General features: G+C 40.8%; 1 protein-coding gene across 3 annotated transcripts in view; it reads left to right on the top strand.

The window, feature by feature from the left end:
• The window catches only part of SLCO4C1 (solute carrier organic anion transporter family member 4C1), a 96,019-nt gene that overhangs the window by 10,280 nt on the left and 65,444 nt on the right, over window positions 1–20,295 (top strand). For 2 of the 3 annotated variants that reach the window (XM_037903306.2, XM_027825788.3), the window contains exon 2: window positions 142–405. The exons of the other annotated variant lie outside the window; for it this stretch is intronic. In XM_037903306.2, coding sequence (XP_037759234.1) covers window positions 142–405 — 264 coding nt within the window. The remainder of the gene's footprint in view (window positions 1–141; window positions 406–20,295) is intronic. 3 annotated transcript variants of the gene reach the window in all.

The raw sequence follows: 20,295 nt of genomic DNA, 5'->3' as shown, positions 1-20,295 counted from the left end.
TCTCTCTCAAAAGAACTGAGTGATTGAATGGCAAGGCTGAGTTTGAACTTGCACATGATCCAGTGGTAAGATTGCATTGTAGTTTTTCCAGAAAATAATACTTACTTGGTTTGTCTAATTGTTGTGGTTTTTTTTTTATAGGTATTGTGGTGAATGGCCTAGTAAATGTTAGTATTTCCACAATTGAAAAGCGTTTTGAGCTGAGCAGTTCCCTCACTGGTGTCATCTCTGCAAGCTATGACATTGCTTTTTGTGTATTGTCGCTGTTTGTATCTTTTTTTGGAGAAAGAGGGCACAAACCAAGATGGCTTGCCTTTTCATCATTTATGATAGGATTGGGATCACTTGTGTTTGCCTTTCCACACTTTGCCGGTGGAATATACCAATATGGATCTAAACTTGAAGGTAAGCTCATACTTTAGTATTTTTGGTATTTTTCTAACAAAATGAATAGGGTAACTGAATATGCACAGAGTTGTGTTTAAATAGATCCCTATGTATTTGTATATGAAAGTGTATCAAGGGCAGAGGAAGATATGGGATATGTTCCCTTTTTTGTTTTGTATCCACATAGTATTGCTTACTGGGGTTTTGGGTGTGCTTCCAGTTGTACCCATCTCAGTGTGTGTGTGTGTGGCTTATTAAGGGCTTTGGGCAGACTCTTGGGCTCCCTACTGGTGTGGATCAGTGCTGCCTTTATGTGCTGCAAAGTACTAGGCACTATTAAATTGCTGGTGGTGCCTTCTCCATTAAGGTCCCATCTTGATGTTAAATTTCACTAACTGCTACCTTGTCTCAATTTTCTGTTTTTAGAAGGGCTGTTGATCACAGATAACTCAAGTGATTACTTTAACAGTGATTGGGCTTTTTTTGAGTTAATCACAATTAATTGCACTGTTAAACAATAGAATACAAATTGAAATTTATCAAATATATTTGGATGTTCTACATTTGAAAATGTAGGGATTTCAGTTACAACACAATACAAAGTGTACACTGCTCACTTGATATTTTTGATTACCAATACTATCACTCTTACACTGCAAATATTTTTCAGGTCACCTCAGACACGTATTATAGTACGATCTCTTTTTGTAAGTTGTATTTTCACAATATGTAGGTGGTGTATGTGGGTTTGTTACATAACTGCACTCAAAAGCAAAACAATGCAAAACTTGAGCCTATAAGTCAGCTCAGTCCTACTTCTTGTTCAGCCAATTGCAAAGAGAAACAAGTTTGTTTACATTTATGGGAGATAATGTTGCCCACTTATTTACAATGTCACCAGAAAGGAGAAGAGGCGTTCGCATGGCGCTTTTGTAGCTGGCATTGCAAGATATTTATGTGCCAGATATGCAATGCTTATTTAGCCTGTTTGGGAGTACTTACATTGCAGTCTCTCTGGGGCAGGACTGTCTCTGTTCTGTGTCTTTACAGCACATAGCACAACAGGGTCCTGGACCATGGCCAGGTGCTATGTTAATAGAACCAAAATTTAGGAAAATTGGGCTTCTAACGAAGTATTGGACATTGACCTGGCATGGGTTGTCCTTACAATATTGAGGAGGGAAAAGGCAAACTATTTTGTGTATGTGCATGCATGCGTGGATTTGTAATTGGCTCTGGCTTTGACACTACTGCTCTGGAGGTGGTATTGACCTTCTCTGTGTGACTTTATCCCTTCAACCCTGCTCTTTGCTTCTAGCAGGTAATGCTGGGAAACTTCTTTCAAAGTGTCCATGAGTGTTGAAGTTCCTATTCTGTGTATGTATGATACACTTCTGTCACCTCATTAAATCAAGATTCTACACTTGATGCTTTCTCAGTGCTTGCTGGAGATGCACATGACACTTTCAGTGTCGGAATACCTAGCACTGTGAAGTGGCAAGAAAACCTTCATGGCTGAATTCCCGCTTCCTTCAATTCTTATTACTTTGTAGTGGAGTCTAGTGGGCTTGCTGGACTATACTGTTGATTCCTCTAAAATATGCTGTAGGCCTAGTTTTTTCACTTAAAAAAAGTCTATACTAAATAGTTACCATTTACAACTCTGTGCTGTTGTCTAGCATATCCTATATTGCAAGGTGAAATGGCTGCAGATGCTGTGCACAGGCTATGAATTCCTTAATTCAGGCTAAGCAAACGTTTTGCAAATTCTGTATTTCTGTTTCCTGGTGCATGTGCCTTTAAAAACTCTCTACCCTCCACCCCTCCCAGTTAGTAACAAAGGGCTGAAGTCCCCCATCATTTGCCCAGTACTCTGGAAAGACAGTTTAAACACATCAGGCAAAAATGTTCTGTATAGGAACAAATGATGCTTCTTGCCTTCAGGGCTGACCATGCTTCCTCCACAGTGCCCCCCTCACCTATTGGCTTTGAGTGAGATTTTTGTAGGGACATGTGCTGGCATGGCTTCACTTTAAATGATTTGACTCAGGAAAGTGAAGTACTAAGGTAAACATAACAGTGAGATTAACATTAAAGTGTGGCTATGCAAAGTTGTTGAAAAACTTTTACTGATGGTGACATTCATCATGATTCATGGGTCAGACTGGAGGCTATTGCACATTAGCATGAAATTGTAGAGCTATTTTTAAACTTGTGTTTAGAAGATCTTGTTGCCAAAAATATAAGCATAGTACCTCTCCTCTGATTTTTTTTCCATGCTACATTTCTAGTAACCTGCCTCTGTTTTCGGTGTGCCATACTCAAAGGTAGAGAACCTAGTATGTGAGGACCCTGAAGCCACACATCAACTACCTCTGTGGGTAGATCAGCCCCAGAAATAGTTGTTCATCATTAGTCTGTGCATACTTACTGCTGACTTGTACAGTCTCCTATTGATGTTTTGGAAGGGAGAAAAGTAGTAGGAATGTGGTATTTATTTTTTTTTCTTGAAAAATCTTGTTTTCCATCTTTCTAAAACTTTTTTCTCCTATGCATGCTTTGACTTGTGTGCACCAGAATGGTTGATGTCTTGATGGCCTCTTTGTTTCAAGGAAAAAAATTCAATGTTTCGGTTTCTAATAACTCAGTTGTTAAATATTTGTTAATATTTGGAATTTTTACTATAGAGTACTGAAATCAACTTGTATATCCATACTACTGCTAAATATTCATTGTATATAGACAGCAGATATGTTATAGGATCACCAGGTTTTGAAGTGTGCATATATAAAATATTATTCTTATAAAGGGAGGGGGGAAAAGATTTCTTTAAGCCAGTACAATCATCCACCCCTTGATTAAGGAATTGGGCTGATATTAAGAGTGATTCTAATTTCACATGCAAGCCAGTGCGCATAGCTTGTTTGCTCAGGAAAATATCTTTTCTCAATGCACCTTGAGCATCTGAGGTTAGAATAGAACTTGGGTTGAAGCAACATATACAAGACCTGGTTTGAGTTGACTCACTGTCACAGTCCTTACATCTTGTTTAGGATTCTACTTAAGCCTCTTCTTTGTTCCATTCATGTTTTTAGTAAACATTGATTCAAACAAACCCACATTGATAAATTGGAGGGATTCCAAAGAAGTGTGATTTAAAAGCAAAGGATTGTATACACATTTACTCAAGAAATCCAACACTTAAAGCCAAGAGACTAAATGTGATAGTGATGTGTAAATAATTTAGGTAATATATAAAAGTGTTTGGATACCATCTAAAACTAAAATAGAAAAGGGAAGTAGGAGAGATGTTAAAGCATTGAGTAAAATCAGTTAGACATGAACTTGCCAGAAAATGCTGTGATCATGTCTCAGCAAGATATCACCAAAAACTGGTAAGGAGAAACACTGGGTTAATGGAAGAGCAATCCTGCCCTACTCAAAAGGGATGAACATATGACTCCAGTTCCTTACTAGCCTTTGACATCTGTACTAAGAAATAGGTATACAATGTTCATTCTAATTTCTGGTTTTGGAAACTATATGGTGTCAGAGTTGGGCTAGGCTTTCTCGTCTTCATTGGTCTATGAGCCAAATTATACTCCTAGAGATGGGTGTGTAATTCCATTGCCTTAATTGGGGTTGCAAAACTACAACTAAAATTTATTACAGTAGGTCCTGGAGGACTCCAACTGAGATGGGGCTAGGGGGGCACTACCATACAAGATATTATAATACAATACAAATGCGTACTAAGAGTTCCTGCTCCAAAGTGTTTACCATCTAATTAGAAAAGACAGAAGATATGGGAGAAATGACTTGCTAAACATCAGAGCAGGGAGTGGAATCCAGTTCTCTTGCTAAACCTCTCTTAGATACTGCCTCTCCACTTGGTAAACAGATCTTTAAAACACAAGGAATAGAATCTAGCACCTTCCCTCATTGTTTTGTTAGCACTACAGAGATCACAGGCGTAAAAGCAGTAAACCTCTATTTTGTCCAAGCTGGTCGGATTTGAGTTCATATGATCTCTTGTAATAGCTATGTTCCACTGGAAAAAATGGAATGGCTATTAAAAGTGCTTTCTGGCCCAGAGCTGTGAAACTTTCCTCTGAAAGATGTGAAGGTCTTGATGTTCATAGTTGACATTTTGCTCAAAAGTGACCATCTTTACATCTGGGTTTTGCTTAAGAATACTGCCAAAATCACTTTTTTTGAAAAAAGAAACTTCCTACAGAATAGCGTAAAGAAAGTGAGTTACTTTCATGTTCAGTGACCACATTTCCAGATATGGTGTATTTATGATTCAATAAGAACATCCATATTTGAGAAAAGGGGCTAGACTTAGTTTCTTTCCAAAGTAGAACCATACTTTTATGAAGTCACTGTATAGTACTATTTTATTTATATTTTTTATTTAAATGATTAGCAGGTTGAGTGAACATTCTTAATGAAACTTTTAAAGGGTGTTAAGTAATTAAGTTCCTCTAAAATGTTGATTAGAAATGTGGTTTGTACAAAGAGGAAACAGAACTTCTTCCTTCTTGGAGTACACAGGGCTGAGAACTCCCAAAGTGCGTATTCAGCTCTGTGGCAGCATTTAACTTGGTGCTCTTCAGTATGAAGCACAAGGCTAACCTGTGTGGGGGTGGGGGCAAGTAGGGGCATGCTCCCTAATAATCATGGGGGGTATAGAACTTCTCTGGCGCTGGGGTCACAGAGGCAGGGAAGGGTAGCCTCCTGCTGGGGAGGGTAGTGGGGCAGTGACCTCCTTCCCTGGGGAGGGGCCATATTTAAATTCCTGCATATACCCCTTCTAACCACTATACTTTTGAATACTTACAAACTACACATCACAGTGTACATTTATATGGGCATGAATACAACTGTCTGTCAAACTGTTGGATCTTTCAGGGCATCTTAGCTTTTATTACAGTATTTCATAAACCATACATAGTTCAAGTGCGATAGATTCAGTCATAGAGACCCCCTTGGGACTGTCAGCTGGTGTGTTGAGACTACCTCTGAGCTCATTTTCTCTGCCAGTTTGGGCCTCTAGAACCCTGCCTTGTTGAGCCAGACACACAAGCCTGCTGCAACACCAACCCAGGGTCTGAACCACCGCCCCCCAACAAAGCTGCAGACTTAACTGAAAACCACTTAGCAAGTGCTCCTGTCTCCAGCACCCAGCTCCCAATAGGATCTAAACCCCAAATAAATGTTATACCCTGTATAAAGCTTATACAGGGTAAACTCATAAATTGTTTGCCCTCTATAACCCTGATAGAGATGCACAGCTGTTTACTTACTCTGGGTTCAATAATAAACAAGTGATCTTATTAAGAATAAAAAGTAGGATTTTAGTAGTTCCCAGTACTCGACCGAAAGTAAGTCAACAAGTGAACTAAAGCAAAAACACGAACATCTAAGCCTACTATATTAAGAAACTGAATACAGGTAAATCTCTCCCTCAGATCTTCCAATAAGCTTCTTTTTCACGGACTAGACTCCTTTTCCCTGGTACAGTTCTTGTTAGTTCCAGCTCAGATGGTAACTAGGGGATTTCTCATGACTACAGCCACGTTTGTTCAGTTCCACCCCCTTTAATAGCTTTGGTCTAAGGCACAAATCTCTTTATCTCTCTCTGGGTTCCCATCCCTCATTTTAAATGGAAAAGCACCAGGTGAAAGATGGAGTCCAGTTCAGGTGACATGATCACATGTCCTGTGAAACTTCATTACCCACTCTCTGGTGCACACACCTATACAGGAAGTCTTATAATTAACAGAGCCATTTACAACCAATTGTCCTAGTTAATGGGAGCCATCCAGATTCCAAACCACCATTAATGATCCACACTTTGCATAATTACAGTAGGACCTCAGTTATATTTCATATTCCTAGTTTCAGATACAAGAATGATACATTCGTACAAATAAGATGACCTCAGTAGATAAGCTTTGTAATGATACCTTACAAGAGACCTTTTGCATAAAGTGTATTCCAGTTACATCATATCCACACTCAAACATACTTTTATAAAAAATATGGAGTGCAACATCACATCAAGTATGGATAAATAGTCTGTTGCCTTAAAGTGTGCATATTAAATGAGTTCTCTAAAACCAAAATTATTAGCTAAAAGCAGTTTGATTCCAGGAGGATTAGTAATGTTTCAGTAGGAGCATCTCACAATGGAATGGCTTGTGTTACAATATTGATCACTTCACATTTTTCAGAGCATGGTAGACACACTGACTAATCCTTAAATATCTTTGCTAAGAATCTGAGATAAATTAAGTAGATTGCCAAGGCCAAAGAGCAAGGCAGTGGCAAAGTTTGGACTAGAATATTAATTGCCCCCTGAGCTCACTAGATCATGCTGCTTTTAGAAATATAGGGGTGGGAACAAGGAGGGCAGGGTGGGAAGATAAAGCATCTGAAAAACTGAATTTTTAGAAGTGCTTCAGAAATCACTCAGTCAGATCTGACTTGCTGAAAAGTAGGAGTACAATTTGTTTTGCTGCTATAGATACACAGCAGCAATTTTTTTTCAGCAATTTGTTAGATTTACTCAAGTGTCCAACTTGGAATAGAACAAATAGGGTACGGGGGCTGGGAGGAACAGAGGACACACTGAGGTAGTTTCCACCTCTTCCATAATACTTGAATGTCACTGTCACAACCATGTATACATCTATAATGACCTTACAATGGGGGCACCTGAAAACACACAGTAGTTAAGGTTGCATTGTAAAATGGACTAAAATGGGGGCAGATACTTGCTTCCATCACCTGTCAGTGTAAAACTTCATACAGCAACACCTGGATCCAAGTTTTACAGGCAAGTTAAATTTTCTACTTTGTACACTGCCAAACCAGCTTAACACAGATGGTCCAATGCAGAAGACTAACAAAAATGACTCATTCAAATGTGATACTGTTTTTGTAGTTACTGTGACAAATTTTCAAGTTTTTGTTAGTCCATATTTGCCTGAAAAAACTTGCTCTTGAAGTTGGGAGTCAGATGGGATGCACAGAAGAATAAACCTGTTAAGCCTTGCCTCGGTGTTCTAAAGTGTTTAATGCAGAAAAGGGGATAATGGAAATGCATACAAGACTTTGAGAATGCTCCAGGCTATTGGTTTGTGACAAGAAGAAATATTACTTGAAAGAAAGGACATCACTCTAAGGAAGAAAACTTTGTATAATACAGGAATAACTTGCATAAGGGGAGCTTTCTGGGTATTATGTGTGCATAGTGGAGGCACACCTAACACACTAAGATCCTCTTGCTGTTCAAAGGCTTTGACATTGCTCCAAGGATGTACTTTTTGCTGTCCTGATGACAGTTGGACTTCCTACCATTCCTTAGAATCATGAACTCTACCATTTCATGATCACTTTCAAATTCTCAGTTGGTTCCTCCCTATTTGTCAAAATCCAATCGAGAACAGCTTCCCACCCCAATAGCTTTTTCCACCTTCTGAAATAAATTGTCTCAAATACATTCCAAGAACTTGTTGGATAATCTGTGCCCTGCTGTTGTTTTCGCAACAGATGTCTGCGTAGTTGAAGTTCCCCCATCACCACCAAGACCTGTGCTTTGGATGGTTTTGTTAGTAGTTTAAAAAAAGCCTCATCCACCTCTTCTTCCTGGTTAAGTGATCTGTAGTAGACCCCTATGATGACATCACTCTTTTTTACCCCTTTTATCCTATCTCAACCTCAGTCCCTTTTTTTCCCCCTGCCTGTCCATCCTGAGCAAGCTCTATCCTTCTGTCCAAATATTCCAGTTATGTATATTATCCAACCAAGTCTCTGATGTCAACTATGTCATAGTTGTATTTATTTACTGGCTTTTTGAGTTCTTCCTGCTTATTCCCCATACTTCTTGCATTAGTATACAGACATCTAAGATACTAATTTGATTTTCTTCACACGCTTTCCCCCCCCCCCCCTTCTGTCTTGTCTCTTCCTTATTTCTGCTATAACAGCCTATGCTCCTCCTCTGACCCTTTTCCCAGCTCTCAATGTTTTTGACTTACCTGTGGACTTTGGTCACCTGCCCCCGTCGAACCTAGCTTAAAGCCCTCCTCACTAGGTTAGCTAGTCCTTAGCCAAATATGCTCTTCCTCTTCCTCGCTAGGTGGATCTCTGTTTAGCAGTCCTTCTTCCTGGAACAGCATCCCATAGTCAAGGAAGCTGAAGCCCTTCCTGGCAATGTCATCCTCGCAGCCAGGCATTCACTTCCAGGAAACTGGTTTGGGAAGGTGAGGGGAATTGTACTGTAAGGAGGAGCTGGGGGTGGGTGGAGAAGCAGAGAGAGCCCAGTGACAGCTGTGATGAGATGTGGTAGAAAGGGCCCCTCTGAAATGGGGAATGGTTAGTGTTGCCCACTAGAACATGCTGTCAGCCATAGCCTGGAATGGACCCCAAGATTCCTGAGTGCCACATGATTTCACAGCTATTTTCTGACCAAGGAATGGTGACAAAGTGTTTCATCCCCCTTCTGGCCTACAGCAAAGCTACTACTGTGTTAACTTGCTTTATTACCTCAAGTGGCAGAGGTTTGTGTAGTAGATACAAAAGGTTCCTACACTACCAATGAACCATGTGAGTGTCAGTATACCACCATGATGGAATTTGTTTGCTCCTTTTTTAAAAACAAATAGGAAATCACCCACACACACAAAATACATCTAAAGAATATTAAGGCTGAAAAGTAAAACACAAAGTTGGAAAATGCTAATATATGCTTGCTTGGGCAACCTAATTCAGTCACCTTGTGCTTAAAGGCTGTTTCATAAGGTATACACAATGATAACACTGGGGTGGTTCTTCTCCTTCCCCTGTGCGTGCCCCCCCCCCAAAAAAACAAAACAAAACAAAAACACACTTTTCAGTATATGGAGTGAATGGTGTTCACTCCTTGTTTTCTCCTGGTTCACTATTTGGTCCCATGCCTAATTTACAGCACACTATTCAAACCCTGCTCTGACTACAATATTAACTTCTTCATGGGGTTTTTTAGGCTCCTCCCTGTAGTACAAACTAAGTTTTGTAACATCCTTTTGAGATGAGGGGGTATTACCTCTATTTTACAGATAGGGAAGTGAGGCTTGAGCTTAAAAGCAGAAATATGAACTAATTCTCACAGTGCCCAATTTGAAATGGCTAGCATTATATAGCACTTTATATGTTCAAATCACAGCTTCCATTGACTTCAGGTGCAGCTCAGCATGTCTTCAAATGAAACTGTAGGGTATCATAATAGTCACTTAACTTGAAAATGGGGAATGGATGATCTCTTCTGTTCTCCAGAGGTGCATTTATCTGCCCTACTCATGAGACTATTTTTTTTCCCTATACTCTCCTGCCTATTGACTGTAGACCTTCCAACTTCTGCAACAAATGTGGTAGTGGTCATTCAGCCAATAGTCACTGTTATTAGACGAGTCTGATTTATCCCTAGAGCAGGGTGAGCCTGTGCACTGAATGAAGCGGGTACTCCCGTGGTGATCGTGTAATTAAAGACTAGCATAATACATATGCAAAAGGGAGCCAAACTAAAACTGGTCTCGCATTTCCTAACGTTTGAGTGTTTGACTTTGCAACTGTAATGATTTCTTAATGTAGCTTTTTTTTTGCATGTGTAATTCACATACTACCCAGAGCACATCAGTGTGATACAAAAAATAAAAAGAAAATGGATTAATTAATTTGCATTAACTTTAAGTATTCTTCATGTATGCATATCTATACAAAGAATATTGCTTATTGTGCTCTAGTCCTATTTACCCTTACAGTTTCAGAGTGGTTATAACTGCACTTTGGGTTTTAATGGACTTGTGCGGACTACAAGCACAAACACTTAGATGCTGACATAGAATCATAGAAATGTAGGGCTCCCAGGGCCGAATAGAGTAGAACAGTTACCTTCTATTCTGCAAATACAACACTCCTGTTAATGTACCCCAGGATATTATCCTTTGTTGCCAATACATACCATGATGATAAAATTAAGCAGACTTTACCTCCCAGTGATTTTGCATCACTTTCTCAATTTGCTAGTGGAGGAGGGGAAGAGAGACACCCAGATCCGCAAAGGTATTTAGGCACCTCAAACCCAGAATTAAGTGCCTAAGTTACAGTTTTGGCTCCACTGCTATCTACTAAACTCTTGCTGAATCCTGTAAGTGTAACACCAACAGACCCTGGTCATCATCCAACCTGGGACCTCTGGAGCTCAATGTATAAGCATCTCTTTCTCCTCCCACCCACAATCGATGGGACAGAACACCACACCCAGGGGGTGTGAGGGTTACATAAGCACCTAGATTCACTGAACACTTACATTTTCAGGATAAAAGTAGCTGCTGTGCCTAAGTTTTTGCCTCTGGGCATGTGCACTACTGCCTCTAGATATCCAGGGGCTTAGGCTGGAAATGATGTTTTCATGAACCAGGGGAAGATAGGCGTTAGTCTGCCTAAGTCTCAGGTAAGGCCAATTAGATAGGCATGCTCAGAGGTTGCCTACTGGAGCAGATCATATTCAAAATCAGTCTGGAGGAGGAGGTAGTGTTCACTGGGCTATGAGATAGTCCAATATGATGCTCCCTCAGTCTCTCCTATTGAAGCTGTTCCTCTGTGGATAACTAGCAGAAGAGTGGATTGGAGCAGGGGGGACTGGACCCTAAGTCTCTAAACCACTGGGCTATAGAGTCAGTCTTTCTCTCTAACTATGAATATTTAATACTCATTGGATGATTTCAGGAGCTCTGAATCAGACTATATCATAACTCAGTGGTTAGAGCATGCTCCTGAGAAATGGGAGGTCATTGTTCAAATTCTTCCCCTTGCAGCTAGGGGAATTGAATCTAATGTTTTCCACATCCCAAGAATGCATGCTAACCAGCAGGCTAAGTATTGTAAGGTGGCAGCTATACCAGCTAGTTTTCCTCTAGCTGTTTTGTGTGGAGCAAGGCAGGAGCCTAATTTCAGGCCTAGTCTGCACTGGGAATTTACTTCAGCATAGCTATATCTTTCAAGGGTGTGAAAAATCAATACCCCTGTGAGATGTAGCCACGCTGACCTAATCCCCAGTGCAGACGGTGCTAGGTCGATGAAAGAATTCTTCTGTCAGCCTCATTGTTGCCTCTTGGGGAGGTGGATTATCAACACTGATGGGAAAATCCCTCCTATCAGCATATTTAGTGTCTACACTGAAGTGCTACAGAGGTGCAGCTGTGCCGCTTTAGTGTTTTAAGCGTAGGCAAGCCCTCATTCCTGTAAGAAACACCTTTGTACATAAGCCACCTGACTCCAGAAGATGAGTTCTCATTGCTAAGCAGAGGTAGGTGCGTTCTTGCAGGCGGACATAGGCTCCTATCTCTGTGAGAGGGGTAGGCTGAAGACACACCCCTGTCATTAGTATTTTCATTGGTTAGCCCCCACCTACCATGTTGACTTTTGTGAATCACTTTCCTAGGCACCTATTTCTCCCGATTCATTCTATAGGGAGCCCAGGTGCTTAACTCAGGCTTTGTGGATCACAGTGGTATTCCTGTGATTTTGTAGGTGCTCAGCATTGCAAAGCCTAAGTCCCTGTGTAGATCTGGGCCAGAAAAGAAAACTTGTCCCAGGCTACACAAGAAGTCTGTGCCAGAGCCCAGATAATCTATGCCCAGTCTAATGCCTTAACACCACTATTCTTCCCCTCTGTCTGGCAAAGCAACCTTCAGGCCTCAATCATCTACAAACCCTACAGAGAGTCATGGTATCTCACCTGTGAAAATTTGTCTCACTCTGAGTAGTGCAGCATCAAAATACATTGTGTTGGCTGTGAGGGGCCTATTGAGGTTAAGATCTTGCTTTCATTATTACAGCCCTGAGTGGGGCACATGAAAAGTGTTCCTTAACCAATTACTTTCCTTTCACAACCCCACTAGTTTTGAACACACTATTGAATTCCCTCCTGAGGTGACATAGCATATGAGTTTGGGGAAACTGGGAGTCCAGGGATGAAAGTAAGTTGCACAATGAAATGTGGGGCTTATTGTTGGGAAATCCAGTCCAATGGTTCTGCAGGAGGGCCTACGTTGCAAATGGCTTTATCATGCTTGTATACTTACTCAATTTAGACAACATGTTTCTCCTTGATTTAGTTTTCTGGGTAAATCACTCAGTATTTATGCTTGTGAGAATAGTGTCTGAACAAAACCAACAGCTTCATATTACAAACCATATTACTCCTTCTGGGACTGCAGTTAAAATATCCCTTCAGAGATGGTTCAGAAATTAGGAGACAAAGTGCTCCTTACACAGGGGGTTGGTAGTATCACTATAGTTAGGGTTGAAATAAGTTTGTTTTAGCATCCAGTTTTTCTTGGTGCTCTAAAATCAGTTCAAATACATTATGATCTTGAAAATTGCTTTTTCACATGGGAGGCTGGGGTAAGTTCAGTGGTGCAAATTTAGTCATTTAGCAAAGGGGCTCCTGAGATATAACACACCTGTAGAAAGACCTGAGTAAAATTTTCTGATTTAACATCCTCCCATAACATGAGGGCCAAATTATTACACTGCTTTGCCCAAACTGATAACACTTGATTGAGTTTGAACTCTATCTAGCACTGGAGCAATAACTAAAATGTTAAGGTCTAGAGCCTGACTGATGTGCTACAGACAGTGATCTGCTAATGCTCTGTGGGAAGTAAGAGAGTGTCTGAGTAGCTCAGGGAAATGTGCTGTATCCATACTGATCGTGAGTTCATATCACACCCTTGGTAGACTTTTGAGGTCTGTTGTGCACATTACTCTCTGCCTTTAGCCTCTGCCTTGAAGCAGAATGCAAAGGAGCTCCATCTGGAAGTTTTCCCCAAGGGCAGAGCTTTTTGTTTAAGGAACAGTATTTCAAAGGGCTCCACAATGCATCTGAATACTCGAATTGTCTCAAATTTCTATGCCATATCAGGGCCATTGGTAGAGTCACAGGATCTCAGATGTGTACCACCAAGGAACTGCTTTTAACTTTAAAAGTGATCTAAAATCCATCTGTATTGGGACTTTGTCCTGAAAATTGGGGTGCCACAACAGGATTGCAGTAGATTTGGGTGAGAACACTCACTGATGAATGAGGCAATGAACACCTCTGTGATCCTCCTCTGCAGAGCCCTTTCCTAAAATGGAGTAGGGAGTCTAGGGTTCCCCTGTCCTACCCCTTGGTGCCTTAAGCTGACTGTGAGGAGTACTTCTGTTATCACTTTACCTCTTCCCCATGGCTGCTGCAGCCCTACTGGGGTTATCAAGGGGTCAGGAGGAGGGCAAAGGTCATAATGGAGTGGCAGTGGGGTCTTCACAGGAATATTCCCTTAATCATGCTCCAGTATCACTACCACCATATCCTAAAAAAATCAAAACAAAAAAAAAGGGGGACATTCACTATACCAAACTCCATTAATAGTTAAAATTTGCTGACTGTGCTTTGTACCCTTCCAAAATGTCAAATGCATTTACCCTTAAATGGTGTGCCTCCCCACCTGCAATTAACAGTAAGCACTGGTGCAAAATCAAACTTGGTTTATCAATAACAAAATCTACCATCTTCTGGGATGTAATTAGCAAAATGCAACACCATGTTTCTGCTTCATACATGCCTTTTGACCCTCACTGTATCAGGAGAAGCTACAATGATCATGGGGTTAGTTGCAGCAAGATGCTAGTGCTTGCAATGTCATCTGATGAGGGATGAAGCTTTCAATAGATGAATTAGAGATCTCGCTGGCCTATGGCTTGCAGGAGCTCCAAATAGATGATCACAGGGGCCTTCTTGGCTCCAAAATCTGGAAGTATGAAAGGCTTTTCAAAATGCCTGTGGAGTTTTAGGCCTGCTAGAAGGCCTCTGGAAATAGCAACCAGACATTCCACTAGGTATGTCAGGAAGATGGGACAACACAAGTTTCATCCTCTTCAAACACTTGCATAATCTCAGTGCCCTTCAGAACTTCTCTGCACCAGCATCCACACAGTGCTATGTACCCTCTATCAGCTGGGCTGAAACACTGCCCTGGTGAGTTCTATTGCATCGCAGTGCCACACAAGGCTAAGTTGGGGCTAACAGAAGGTGACACCCCAGAGGAAATGCTTAGGACATGGATGTGAATAGGTGTTAGGATCTAGCAACTCTTTGGCCAGTCTGGTGTAGATAAAGTGGTTGTGTGTAGGTTGTGCATAGCTAAATCCTGTTTGCTATGGCTGATGTCAATTCTACCTTTTATCCTAGTAAAGACAAGGCCTAAGACTAGTGGATGTGTGTAGGGACTCTTGTACAATTTTCACACTTCCCTCCAATTCTTTGAGGGTACAGATGTCTCATGGGCTCTGAGCTTCACCCAGAGAAGGCAGAGTTAAGGTTTTCTGGGGATGTAGAGTGACATTACCTTAGCTCAATTTTTTGGTTTTCAGAAAACTAAATAGAGGTATATTTGAGATTCTGAAAGGATACAAAGCACCGATTGTCAACTTTAACTCTATCTTAATGAAGTTTTTGGGTAGTGAATTGTATTTGCACTATCCCTGGATTTGGAGGATGAGGTTAGGACCTCAGTTTTTTACTGAATCAGTTCCCACACCCTTTGTGGTAAGTTATTTTAACCCAAGGGGCTCTTATTACACTACAGTAAAATATGTTCTCTGTACTACATGAGTTAGTACTTGCAGTTAAAGGTACCTGTTCTCTCTGGGGGATGGCCTTTAGCTGCCATGGGGAAGCTTATGATTAGTAAACTTTGTGTTCCATGAGCTCTGCTTGAAAGCTTTTGTGAACATTGGTTGCTGTGGGAATGTATTTGAATGGTTTTCACTACATGCCAGCTTTTACTATTCTTAGTGATGGTGGGGGTGAGGTAATTTGGTCAATTATTTGAAGTCAGTGAATCCTGCTTTTGAACTTTAACTCCAGTTTATTGTAAAACAGCTACATAATGAGAGAAAAATATTCTAATAAGCCAGTAAAAGGGATATTTTTAAAAATGAGCCTGTTATGGGGTTCAGGAGAGGAAGCTGCTACACCAGATTCTGAGAGGAGAACGATTGACCCTTCTAACCTCTATCCCCACCCTCTTCCTTCTTAAGGTCAGTTTCCTTGTTATGCTGCAATAGTTGTCAAATAACTCTTTTCCCCATCCCAGAACGTCATGCCCAAATTCTTTACCTGTTGTGGGGAGATAGAAGAGGTGCTCATTCTCTGGGACCTTTAACTATTCCAGCTCCCGCAGTGCATGCAGGTGTTTTGTAAATCTATTTTTGATTTATTGAATTGGGCAGATCTGACAGAGGCAGAGATTTTGTGTGGCCCTAGCTGTGAAGGATGCAGTCATGTGAAGCCTCATACAAAAGAGGTGTGTGAACATGCCAAATTGAACTGTTAATGAACAACTTTCCCTGGTACTTTCCTAGTTCTGTTGGGCTTTCAGAGAGTGAAGAAATATAATTAGTTTTGAAGTGATGTATGTGTGTTTGGAGGTTACTCCATCTCCAAGAAAACCTTTCACACTAAGGTTAATGAGGATATGTAGTCAGGCAAGCATTAAAGTTAGAGTATGCAGCCTTATGCAAAATTTTAATTAGATGTTAGCTAAAAATAGTAATCCTTTTGTGGGTTTTCTAATTCTGAGAAGTAAATACAAAGTCCAAATTATCAAAAGTTTTGCTTAGAATTCACAAACATACATGTTCTGCAGATAAAAGTGTGGGTGTACATACCCAGTGATTAGCTTCAAAATTTCAAAGTAGATCTCCTGACTCTAGTCTATAAGAAAATGGGAGAATATACTAACTGTGAAGATGGATCCCTTTAAAAAAAAAAGACCATTTTTTTAAAAAAGGAGACCTTTTAGAAACCCTTAAGTGACCTGAGTGAAATCTCTATATGTTTCTTCCAGAGCTACTGGTTTCTGTGACTAACTTTCCTGAGAAACAGGCATAGGAAAAGAAAGGAAAAGTGAAGACTAAACAATGGAGATGGCAGTGCAAAAACTAAGGGAGGATTAAAGATGATCAGACAAAAACTAAGCATATAACCTACTGATATGATATACTTTAACATTTGTTAGCTTTGAAACCAAGCAGAAACAATCTCTGTATCTAAACACCCACATCAAAAAGATGGTATGTCTGACACATCTCTCATCCTTAAACAGGCAATATCCATTCTTACTCATATTCTTAGTCCAATCCAGACCGCAATATACGCTAACAACTAGAAACTAGAATTTCCTACCCTAGTGCTTTCAAAATACTAGTCATGCTGATGTATTTACACTGAACTAAACTTACATGTTCAATTAAGTGTAGAATGTATTTTTTTTTCAGTTGCTTGCATGTAAGTATTTGCAAAATCTTGTGTTTGATATACTAACCAATGCTGCCTCATGAAGCAAACCCATACTATGCTCCCTATCCCAAAATAAAGAACAGAAATTTTGAATGATACTAGAAAAATTGTAAGGGGAGTTTTGAGAGGGAGTTCTCCAGATCAAAGAGGAGTCACTACTTAACCCTTCAACTATCCCCATATTGAGTGGTACAAATCATCTCTGCATCCTGTCCTGTGGTAAAACTTCTAGACACCATTAATGACTGCTTCTTGGAGCAGCTAGTCCTAGAACCCACTAGGGGAGAGGCAATTCTTAGGCTAAGTCGACCTATGCTACACAACTCCAGCTATGTGAATAATGTAGCTGGAGTCAATGTACCTTAGGTCACTGCAGGGTCTACACCACAGGGGGTTGATGGGAGAAAATCTCCCATCGACTTACCTTACTCTTCTCGGCAGGGGTAGAGTACAGGGTGTGACTGGAGAGCGATCTGCAGTTGATTTGGTGGATCTTTACTAGACTGCTAAATTGACTGTCAGTTGATCAGTAACTGGTTAAAAGATAAAAAGAGAAGGAGTACTTGTGGCACCTTAGAGACTAACAAATATATTTGAGCATAAGCTTTCGTGACCTACAGCTCACTTCATCGGATGCATTCAGTGGAAAATACAGTGGGGAGATGTATGTACACAGAGAACAATGGGTGTTACCATACACACTTTAACAAGAGTGATCAGGTAAGGTGAGCTATTACCAGCAGGAGAGCGGGGGAAAAAAAAAAGCTCTTTTGTAGTGATAATCAAGGTGGGCCATTTCTAGCAGTTCACAAGAACATGTGAGGAACAGTGGGGGAGGGGGAGGAAATAGTGACCAAAGAGATTGAAGTGTTATCCAACTGGTTTTTGAATGTTATAATTCTTGACGTCCGATCTGTGACCATTTATTTTCTTTTATGTAGAGACTATCCAGTTTGGCCAATGTACATGGCAGGGGGGCATTGCTGGTACATGATGGCATATATCACACTGGTAGATGTGCAGGTGAATGAGCCTCTGATAGTTGGATAGGTTCCTGGGTTGGTGGTTTTGTTGTGTGGTGTGTAGTAGCTGGTGAGTATTTGCTTCAGGTGGGGGGGGGGCTGTCAGTAAGCAAGGACTGGCCTGTCTCCCAAGATCTGTGAGAGTGATGGGTTGTCCTTCAGGATAGGTTGTAGATTCTTGGTGATGCGTTGGAGAGGTTTTAGTTGGGGGCTGAAGGTGATAGCTAGTGGCATTGTTATTTTCTTTGTTGAAATCATGGTGGAATTCCTCAAGGGCTTCTTTTCCATGGGTCCAGATGATGAAGTCATCAATGCAGTGCAAGTAGAGTAGGGGTATTAAGGAACAAGAGCTGAGGAAACGTTGTTCTAAGTCAGCCATAAAAATGTTGGCATACTGTGGGGCCATGCAGGTACCCATGGCAGTGCTGCTGATTTGAAGGTATACATTGTCCCCAAATGTGAAATAGTTATGGGTGAGGACAAAGTCAAAGTTCAGCCACCAGGTTTGCCATGACCTTATCGGGGATAGTGTTCCTGATGGCTTGTAGTCCATCTTTGTGTGGAATGTTGGTGTAGAGGGCTTCTACATCCATAGTGGCCAGGATGGTGTTTTCAGGAAGATTACCGATGGATTGTAGTTTCCTCAGGAAGTCAGTGGTGTCTTGAAGATAGCTGGGAGTGCTGGTAGTGTAGGGCCTGAGGAGGGAGTCTACATAGCCAGACAATCCTGCTGTCAGGGTGCAAATGCCTGAGATGATGGGGCGCCCAGGATTCCCAGGTTTATGGATCTTGGGAAGCAGACAGACACCCCTAGAACCCTGAGCAGGGGTATTGTCTGTGCGGATTTGTTCTTGTGCTTTTTCAAGGAGTTTCTTGAGCAAATGCTGTAGTTTCTTTTGGTAACCCTCAGTGGGATCAGAGGGTAATGGCTTGTAGAAAGTGTTGTTGGAGAGCTGCCTAGCAGCCTCTTGTTCATATTCCGACCTATTCATGAAGATGACAGCACCTCCTTTGTCAGCCTTTTTGATTAGGATTTCAGAGTTGTTTCTGAGGCTGTGGATGGCATTATGTTCTGCACGGCTGAGGTTATGGGGCAAGTGATGCTGCTTTTCCACAATTTCAGCCCATGCATGTCAGCGGAAGCACTCTGTGTAGAAGTCCAGTCTGTTGTTTCGACCTTCAGGAGGAGTCCACCCAGAATCCTTCTTTTTGTAGTGTTGGTAGGAAGGTCTCTGTGGGTTAGTATGTTGTTCAGAGGTGTGTTGGAAAGATTCCTTGAGTCGGAGACGTCGAAAATAGGATTCTAGGTCACCACAGAACTGTATCATATTCGTGGGGGTGAGAGGCAGAAGGAGAAGCCCTGAGATAGCCCAGCAGAAGAATCTGTCCTAAGAGTATAATTGGATAGATTAACAATATTGCTGGGTGGGTTAAGGGAACCACTGTTGTGACCCCTTGTGGCATGTAGTAGTTTAGATAGTTTAGTGTCCTTTTTCTTTTGTAGAGAAGCAAAGTGTGTGTTGTAAATGGCTTGTCTAGTTTTTGTAAAGTCCAGCCACGAGGAAGTTTGTGTGGAAGGCTGGTTTTTTTTATGAGAGTATCCAGTTTTGAGAGCTCATTCTTAATTTTTCCCTTTTTGCTGTAGAGGATGTTGATCAGGTGGTTTGGCAGTTTCTTTAAGATTTATATACACAGAGAACATGAAACCATTGGTGTTACCATCACTCTTGTTACAGTGTGTATGGTAACACCCATTGTTTCATATTCTGTGTATATAAATCTCCCCACTGTATTTTTCACTGCATGCATCTGATGAAGTGAGGTGTAGGTCACTAAAGCTTAGGCTTAAATAAATTTGTTAGTCTTTAAGGTGCCACAAGTACTCCTTTTCTTTTTGCAAATACAGACTAACACGGCTGCTACTCTGAAACCTGGTTAAAAGATAGGAAGCAAAGGGTAGGAATAAATGGTTAGTTTTCTCAGGGGAGAGGTAAGTAGTGGGAACCCTTGAGGATCTGTACTGGGATCAGAGATGTTCATAAACCATCTGTGAAAAAGGATAAACAAGTGGCAAAGTTTTCAGACAATACAAAATTACTCCCAAAGTCCCTTTAAGTCATATGATTCTATAATTCTACTCAAGATAGTTAAGTGTAAAGCAGACTGAAATGTTACAAAAGGATCTCACAAAACTGGGTAACAAAATGGCAAATGAAATTCAATGTTGATAAATGCAAAGTAATGCACATTGGAAAACATAGTTCCAACTGTATATACAGAATGATGGGGTCTAAAATAGCTCCAGTTACTCAAACTGATCTTGGAGTCATGGATAGTTCTCTTAAAGCATCTGCTTAATGTTCAGTGTCAGTCAAAAAAGCTAACAGAATTTAGGAACCATTAGGAAAGGGATAGATAATAAGACAGTAAATATCATAATGCCACTATATAAATCCATTTTGTGCCCACTCCTTGAATACTGCTTGCAGT

This window comes from Chelonia mydas, chromosome 5 (genome assembly GCF_015237465.2).
Source record: "Chelonia mydas isolate rCheMyd1 chromosome 5, rCheMyd1.pri.v2, whole genome shotgun sequence".
Taxonomy (NCBI): Eukaryota; Metazoa; Chordata; order Testudines; family Cheloniidae; genus Chelonia; species Chelonia mydas.
Note: the sequence above shows the minus strand (reverse complement) of the source record. Positions and strands in the feature narration are given on the sequence as shown.